The 10,136-nt window shown below is 29.1% G+C and overlaps 1 protein-coding gene across 1 annotated transcript; it reads right to left on the bottom strand.

The window, feature by feature from the left end:
• Positions 1-5,226: 5,226 nt before the first annotated feature.
• LOC111026337 (death-associated inhibitor of apoptosis 2-like) lies at positions 5,227-5,637 on the bottom strand. Its single transcript, XM_022304394.1, has one exon. The coding sequence runs from the start codon at positions 5,627-5,629 to the stop codon at positions 5,228-5,230; it is 402 nt and encodes a 133-aa protein (XP_022160086.1). The 5' UTR covers positions 5,630-5,637; the 3' UTR covers position 5,227.
• Between the last annotated feature and the right edge of the window lie 4,499 nt (positions 5,638-10,136).

The following is a 10,136-nucleotide window of genomic DNA, read 5'->3' as shown; positions in this document are numbered from 1 at the left end:
TATTAATTTTAGCTGTTAATTATTATTATTTTTTTTAATTTGTTATTTTATTTTACAATATAAACTAAGGAATAATTATTTATGTTATTATGACATACATTTTAACTTTGGTTTTAATTTGTTTATTGTTATTTTATATTTAAAAAACTACAGTTATTTATTTTTATTTTTTCTGTATTACCTATACAAGTTGATTATTTTATTTTATTTCAATAAAGGATGATTTTTGATTTTAAATACATTTTAAGCTAACAGTTTATATTTTTATTGCCGGGAAAATATATATAAAATACCAAGTTTTAAAAATTGTTCTCTGTAGTATAATTATTAATTAGGTAATAACATAGATAGGTAACTATATATAGTATTATATGATGCAAAGGCTACTTATATTTTATAGGTTCTTAATACCTACTTTATATTATTGAATACGTTTTAAATAGTGTTTTATTTCTAAATTGTACAGGTAATTAATATATTTCTTAATTATTTAAAATTGTATTATATTAGATCTATACTAGACGGAAATTTACGTCATTCCTCTTTGAGTTATACTTTTTCTCAAGACGTCTATTTCCGTCTACACTCTTATGGTGAAAATTATTAAGACGTATTTATCCGTCTTTACTATTTTACGTACAATAAATGCGACGTAAATTTCTGTCATTACTATGACGAAAAGTGTGGTTTTTTGGTAAAAACAATTCACTCTCTGGGTGTACTACTATGAAAAATAATTTACTCGTCAAAGGGTTAAGCCAATATATGAGTCAGCATTGATATGAGTTTTTATTTTTATTTTATCTAAAATTAAAATTTTAAATGAGGAGATGTAGTGTCATTTATTAATGGACCTTCATTGTGTTCTTTAACATATTTCTTCAACAAAGTTTCATTTTTTTGATTATTCAGTTTCTCTGTGGGACTATTAATAAGACTAGAACGTTCTTCAAATCTTTTTACAACTTGTTGAAGAGGTTTATCACTTTTACGAACAAGTTTTTTTAAGTGATCCATGTAATTTTCAAATTTAAAACAACTAACACTATCTAATGAGCCAAAATTGTTATAATCATCAAATAAATGGATTAATGCATGCACATTATGAGAAATTAAGTGATTTCCATACAGGCAACCAAAGTCTTTGACAAACTTAAACATTAAAGATTTAGCGAAGTCAGCTAAATCTCTGAAGTTTGGGCTCAAATAAATAGTCATAGCTATGCTTAAAGATAAAAAATGTTGATATAATTTTTTGGGCACAATTGAGTAAATTGAAACGATTCCTACATATAAAAATATAATCTGTACTCTGTAGCTTTCCAGCGTGCTAATTCATCTAAGGATCTAGGTTTACGAACAAAACCGCATGGTATACATGTTTTAAATGATAAAAGTCTATCTGATATATTTTTAATTATAAGATTATTCAATTTTTGATTGTTAACATATCTTCTTCCAACAGTAAAACTCCCCTTCCACAACATCAATATTTTTTTAACAACACCTAAGCATACTACCTACATGCATGTAATCTAAGGAAAAGTTATGTACAACATCAATATTTGGAATGCTAATAATTTTAGTGACATCATCACTGTGATATTGACGTTGACTTTTACTAATGAAATCTTCATGAGTTCTTATAGGACACCGTAAATTAGGAAAACATACACGCCTCATTAAATATTGACCTTTAAGGGCCCAAACAGACGACCGGATTTTGCCGGCCGGATTCTGCCGTCCGGTTTTTTTTTATATAGAGTTAGATAATGGTAAACAGATAGTGACGTTTTTCGCCGGCCGGTCAGTTCGCTCAGTTCGCCGGCACCGGCATATTTTTGGCTGCATACTGGTTGCGGTCATGACGATTTTTGAGATAAACAGATATAACAGTTGCGGTCACACCAATTTAGGTAATATCTTAGTTGCGGTCATAGCTTATCATAGTTGTATATAATGCACACAGTGTATATATGTGGGAACACCACTACNTAATGTAACCTAGTATTGGCCAAAATGTACTTCCTGAGCTTTTCATCAAAGGCAATCCATCAATTCCAATCACTAATTTAATTGTTTCACTTGAAAAATCTTTATCAATGTACCTTTTAATACTATATTCCAAACCAAAATGGTAGTATATACCTGGTGAAACTATTTTAGTTTTAACAGGTTTATTATAAGATACACCTGAATGATTTTTATAAAAAGTTTTACTAGAAATTGGGATATTGTTAAAACATTTATGAGTATTCAATACTTTTAATAAACTATCAAAAGTGTTATTTGGTACATTGTTTTCAGTAGCCCATTGAATTAATTTAGTAGTAAATGGTTGTTTTATCATGGCAGCATCGTTGTTATCATCAACACTTGCAACATTCAAATTTAGGTTTGAGGTGTTTGAAATAGTGGTTAGTTTGATCTGATCAGATATTTTGTTAACAGTGGTATTACATAATATTTCATTAGTATAATGTTCAACCTCAATAGGCAAATCATTACTTGCTAACTCCAAAGGAATATTATTACCAACATTTAATGGGGATGGGTTTTCTAATTCAACTGAATCATTTGTATCGGGCAAAATATTATTCGAACTATCAGTCAGATGTTTAATGAAATTAATTTCTTCTAATAACCTCCGTCGCTTGGTAGATTTACTCAAATGATTTGACCTCAACATATTTAGCTTATATAGTAAGTTATACGGTAATGTTATTGTGAATATATTTAACAATATATTATATTATAAGTAGATATAGGTGCAATAGTAGTAGAAGTATCAACTATTAAGACGTATAGAACACTACCTACAATAATAATATCATAATATACTTACCTAAATAGTCACAGTCACACGTACGTTCGGTGCACTACACATAGACAACGTTGAAAAAAAATAAACCCAATGGCCAATACGGCAATACCCACAATTTCATTATATACACCGAAAGAACACAATTCGACGGCGCACGACACTCAAAACCAAACTCGTATATTGCTGCGTTTATACATTTATAAGTACCCAATATTACATATTTATACATATGCGCGGGTATGGGGAAATCCGTATTATTATCCTTATCGCGGCGTCGCGCATCGTCATTATGGCAACCGCGGTTATAAATAATAAGCTTATTGGCCTTTATTGTATAATAATAATTTAAGTTTTCCTTTCTGTAGTCTTATCTATAATCACACATGGCGAACGAGTGTCATTCCGCGTATTACAATGTATTAGACATTAGTGTATTATAAAAATGTGTGTATGTGATATTTTGTAAAATAAAAATAGAAATAGTAAATAATTATTTCATATACTGTTATACATGCATGTTGTTATACAACATGTTTTGGTGATATATACCGGCCAAAATAATACTGCACATTATTATTTCTGATATTAAAAAAATATATTATGAATATGTTATTTATGATACCCATGTATAGATATCAAATAAATATAAGTAATAACATATCCTGTATATATCATCAACAAACTATCCAATGAATGTTGTTTACAAATCAGATTTTCAATATATTATTTCTGATATTAAAAAGATATATTATGAATATGTTATTTATGATACCCATGTATAGATATCAAATAAATATAAGTAATAACATATCCTGTTTATATCATCAACAAAATATCCACTGAATATTTTTAACAAATCAGATTTTCAATGTATTATTTCTGATATTATAAAAATATACAGTAAATATGTTATTTAAGATAAATATTTTTAAATATCAAATAAACATTAATTATTATATATATGTCAAATATCATGCTGAAAATATCTTATAAACATTCCGCACAAATCATTTTCTTAATATCAAAATTTTGATGTAGTGAAGTTATCATAAGAATATAGAATCACATATATCAATTTTGAGTTATCGTCAAAACATTTTATGTATATCAACTTACAAATATACAAAAATGTATTTAGACTGAATATCAATTGTATATTAATGTATTACTTTTGCTATATGGGATGTTTATAGATGGCGTCATTCGGAAGCATCCGTAAAGATATTTACGAGCGATAAATCGAAAGACTAGTCGTTGAATAGCAGTCTGAATCAGACTATGCAGGCTGTATTCGATACAATGCTGCAGGATCCAGATCGACGGACAATAAAAAGCAAAATAGCAGTTTGATTGTTATATATATATAAAAAAAACTTTAATTAAACAATAAACAATATATAAATATATATACATTTGTATTCATATTAATAAATCCTGTAATATAAGCTCTGACATTGTATTGAAATGGTATTGTAATATTTCATACAAAAATGATGTGTCATCGTTTTGTAAATGGGAATAATAATTGAAATCATAGTTTTGAATATACTGGTTTGTGAATTCGTTCCTCTGGCAGCTGATTGGCAGACCACGTACATCATTTTTGATCAGTTCGTAAGCAGTATCAAATGTTGCTTGAAAACTCTGTAGTCGTTTCTGTTTTTCTGCTATATACAGGTCAATGCAGTGTTGTAATTGTTTTAATCTACAGAAATCTATATGTGATAATGTAATATATTCATCATTTATATTCAATGTAATTGAACTTTGCTTCGCATTAATTGAGTATGTTAAATCATCAGTTATTTTCACACGTTTACATCTGGTATTTAAATTATTAGTAATAGAAACAAAGTTTGATTCGGACATAAGGGTAAACCATTGCTGTAAATTTAGTGTAATTATCTTTTTCGTTAACTTGCATTCAAATGATACAATAATCGAAATTTGTTTACTAATTAGTAAACCAACTGTCACACTCTTCTTACCAAATGGACGGATGTCAAAAGTTGATTTCGACACAATTATTGCTGGAGCCATGACGAATATTGTTTTTTTTAAATAAATGAAAAAAATAAGGTATAATATGTCTGACAGAGGATATAATTTGAACTAACAGTTTTTTCTTCTGTAAGCATATTATATACTAAACCTTGCAGATTTATTTAAGATTTTTATAGAAAAAAAAATGCAAAAAGTGTGAACGCATGACATAGCCGATTATCGAATGCAGGAGGGGGGAGAGAATTATATATACTTACTTACCTGAAATTATTTTAAATTAAACTACACGCGTTAATCCGCTAAGCCATGCGTTCACGAGATATTGAATCAAATATTAACACATATAAGTCGTTTACAAATCAATATTTTTTTTATTACTAAGTATGACATATACATAATTTAACAAACTGTATCGTATGACATATTTTCACAAGTACACATATTATGTTCAGTTTTACAATATTTAGCTAGTATTTTTTGAACAAACTGATTTCCTCGCATTAATAATACATAAATACAGTTTGGGTTGTATCTGCAATGTTCGATCCATGGATTGTCCAGCTTCTCCCAATTATGGAGAATAAGTCCGCAGCAGAAGCATTCAACGACATCATCAATACCAGAATATTTTAATCCGCACTCAGAAAGATCGTATTTATTTTGAAAAGAATTTTCAGGAAATTTTTTGTAAGTTTTTAAACGTGAATGGAGAGAAGAAAATTCTGGATACGCTAGAGTCGAATTACTTCGTACACGGTAAACTAATGATTGAAAATCGTTGATATATTTTTGTAAATTCATTTTTTATAAATTGATTAAGTAACTTGAGAAAACACAACTTCACCAAACAACGAATCATTTATTACTGAATAATAAAAAAAACGAGTAACTTAAAAAAAATTCAGATATAAAAAAACAAATTATTTCGTTGCTTATCAAATTTGAAAAAACAGTGTAACCAACGTGGATAAAAAAATTTAGTTTTGTGTACACGGTAAATATTTTCGTGTGAGTGATAAATAGGTGGACACTGAGTGTGAATTTACCGTATTGTGTGATACGGTAATTCTGAGTCGTCCGAGGGGAACATTCCCGCTTGAACAAAAAAATTGGAAAAACGAACTGTGAACATACAAATATATACTACTTACTATTTTCGATATTGGAAATATATTGACCATGGCATATAGTAATCAAGTGTTTACATTTTTATCTAAGATTAGAGAAGTCATTTTAATTAGCTTCCGAAGGAAATAAGTAATGACTTAAATTTTTTGTGTGCACATTTTTTTTAAATTATACAATCTCTAAGTTCAGAGTTAGCCCATATAACTGAATATTTGTTATATATTTTAGTTTTGGGCACAAATAAAGTAAAAGAGTGATAAATAATTCCATACAATTTTTCGATAAGCGATTCAAAAGATAAATTATTATTCAGATTAAGATCAAAATCAATACTCCGTAGAAAATGAAAAATATCATCAAAATTACAGTTTTAAAAATTATAAACGAGCGGAGATTCAATATGTTCATTAACCAATGCATTATTAAATTGTATTATAAAATCTAATGGTGGATGATAATTATCAATTATAGGAACAAGAGATTCTAACGAATGTAAAATATTAGTAAGTTCAGCACCAGCACTAATCATTATGCAATCAAGAGTACGACCACTACAGTTAAGTACATGGTTTATTTGTTTCAAACTTAAGTAGTTTGAATAACAGTTAAAAATTAGAGAACCCGTATCATGATCTTGAGTGATTGGATCAATAGACCAGTCAAACTGATTTAAATTATAATCACCATTTATAACATGATTGTAATCGGGGTACATAAGATATATAGACTCAATTACCTCATAGTGTTTAGAATATACTTCACAAGAACTGTCATACAATTATACAACCAAAAATTATTTTAAAATTATTCAAAATAAGTTTCAAAAAACTTGCTCAATACCGAAAACACTAGAGACATTTAATACGTCACAACTTACTATTTTATTTACTGCAATTAGAACACCACCATCTCGTTTTTTTCCATAAGACAAATTATGACGATCATTACGATATAAATTATAATTAGTGAAACCAAGTTAAGAGTCAAGAACATTATCATTTAGCCAAGTTTCAGTTGAACAAATTATATTATAATTAACATTCAACAATGCATTCAGTTGCAAAAAAGGGATCTAAGTTAAAATACCATGGACATTTCGGCAGAAAATATTAATTATAAAAAATTTCCAGCACGGGCATTAGAACGATTATCTTTGGTAACGATGGTTGGAGTTCCTCTTATGTATTTAATGATTAGATCAATTTTACCATTTGTTCTGCGAGACTCTAGTTCATCCCGAAGTTTCTTCATATAGTTCCTCTGCTAAAGAGTGCGATCCGAACTGACACCAATAGTGGAAGGTGGTTGTAATGATAACAACGTCTTTTTTGACTTAAATATTTCAAACACATCTGCTGGTGTGCTAAATACAGCCTTAATTGGACGGGGATTATTTTTACCAAGAATACCAAGACGAATAATTTTAGACGGTCCAATATTCTCATCAGCAATAATTGAATCAATTAAATTACTCACAAGCGTAGAGTCATGATTAACTCGGTCGACTGCATTATCTAAGTTGGACTCTGGAATGTTATAAAATATTAAATTAGATGCTCTGATATTGCGTTCGCCGACTTCACCAATTATGAACTCCTCAGAATGATTTTGAACATTGTTATCATTCTTCTGGCTCTTTAGCTCATTAACTTCAGCTAATAAACGATTAATTAATAATTTATATGATGCAAACCGTTATTGCATGCTTCGCAAAATAATTTCAAATTTCGATTCTTAAAACCAAGACATTTAATTTCACTAATATTAAGACCCGAGCACTTGTTGTGTGTTACAAAGTTACAGCCATCACACTTAATAGGAAGATCGAGTTCAGCAAAACCAAGATTACAAATATAACATTTAACACTATTGGAAGTCATAAAGAATAGTTACGAATAATTACAACAGAATAAGACAGTAACGGAGAGATTAGCCCAACCTTACGGTACGACTGTACGAACTCAACTGAAACATTGTGAAACTTATTGCTCAATTATTCGAAATGTTGGATACGATGGGTTTTTTGTTCATTTTTGGAGCAATCTATAATTACAGATATACAAAGAATGCTACTCTAGAGTCAAAATACCAACTATGTCGTTTGATGCAACAAGTGGATCTTGTAAGAAAATTAAGAGGTCGAATGGCGATAAAAGTAGTCATCTGTTTTTGTATGAAGGTGTTATGGAAATAGAAGGTAAAACATTTACTGCACTATCAATGATTTCAGAACAACATGATACATTATCCATATACTCTTGGTTGGATCGTTGGCTTAGATGTGGCATTAAACCACCAAAAATGATTGTATGTGATCAATCATTAGCTCTAATATCAGCCATCGTTCAAGCATTCACACAATACGAGTCACTACAGGCATACTTAGAATCATGTTACAAATTAATTTTTGATCCAAATGATAGAACTGGCTCTGTATCCAGATGCTATATTAGAAATGATGTAAACCATTTTATTCATTTGATAACCAAATGGACTCCTTTGAAAAATATTAAGTTTGCTCGAACAAAATTACTGTTTGTTAGATTAATGGCACTATTAATAAACTGTAATTCAATTAAAGAAGACAATAAAATACTCAGAGCTATTTTTAATGTAGCTTTGAGTCAACACGATGGTCATGTTTTAATATCAAATAAACAATTAACAGAAGATACTATATGTGCCTCAAGTAAAAAATATCTGAAATCCTTGATTTCCAATAAAATGGCATACCTGCAGGAGTATGATACTTTTATTGATGAAAATAGTACAGCCAAAGAACTTTCCGAAGATCATGATCTTAAGACTTACGTGAAGATTTTTTGGTTCATTTGAGATTTGGGCATCATCAATGACTGAGCAATGTAAAATGGAAGTTCAAACATATGAAGGTGATATTGACAATGCACAATATACTCCAGATTGTGCCTCTTATAATTAAGGCCATGAAGCTATATCCTTGTTGGTCAGTTATCATGAGAAAAACATTTGGTTTTGGAGAAGCTTTAGTTTCCAGTGCCCGGATAGAAAGTAATTTCAATCAACTTAAAAATAAGAGTTTTTAAATGTGATAATTTACCATTAAGAATTGATACATTTTTAGACAAGATTATTTCTTATTATAAAGGCGATCACTTGCTGATATAAAATAATATTCCGCTTAAAAAAATATATGGCACTAACACAATTCCATCAAATCAATCAAGCGATTCTGATAGGAAAAATCAGAATGAAAATGCTGAAAATAAAAAAGTTGATAAAATATATATAAAAACATTTTTAGAATGTAATACAGAAACAAATGCTGAAGAACAATGGCAAAAGAAAGAGATGTCGACAACATTTAAAAATAGTCTATCAACAAAATCTTACCTTAATCCGCAAGCAGGATTTGAGCACCTCGATGTCAGCAAAAAAGTATCAGAAAAACAAATTGTATTTTTAAAAAATGTAAATAAATTTAACAACAGCAAAACTCATAGTGAAAATTCTGATGCTGAGAACGAAAAAATTGATAAAATTCAGTATTCACATAGATGCAGTGACACTTGATAAAAATTCAAATACATTCATTTGTAATTATACAGTTACCAACAATTTAGATGAAAGTTAAATGAAAGTCAACAAATCAATGAAGAAGTATCAGGTATCCTACATCCATGTTTAGTGTGTAATAATGTTAATTTTCCTACAGGAGCCCATCGTTGTGTACAATGTGCCAAGCCAGTTCATTCATTTGGCTGTTAGGTAAAAAAATATAGATAGTGATGGAGGATATGGTGAGACGCGGATTTGTTTGACCTGTGTAGAATGTAATCATAGGCGGAGATCTTGTGAAATATTAAAGGGGGGTCAAATATTTGATGACAAACAGACCCGTGGGGGCATTGCCCCCACACCCCCAACAAACTAATTTTTACATTAGATCACTCATAAAAAATTGTTCTCGTTGACTCGTTATCATAACAACTTAAATAGTTACAAATATAAAAAAAAAGAATAATTAATAAACGATTTAAATTTAAATATTTCAAACATATTTGAACTAAATTATTTATTAAAAATCTAAATCACAATCTCAAAAGAAATGTATTCCCAAGAACATCAAACAATAAGTAAAATATAATTTAGTATAAAATGGTCAATACGGTTAACGATTCATTCAATCGCGATAAACTTT

This window comes from Myzus persicae, unplaced genomic scaffold (genome assembly GCF_001856785.1).
Source record: "Myzus persicae strain clone G006 unplaced genomic scaffold, MPER_G0061.0, whole genome shotgun sequence".
NCBI classification, from domain to species: Eukaryota; Metazoa; Arthropoda; class Insecta; order Hemiptera; family Aphididae; genus Myzus; species Myzus persicae.
The sequence above is the reverse complement of the archived record's forward strand: the minus strand, read 5'-3'. Positions and strand labels throughout refer to the sequence as shown.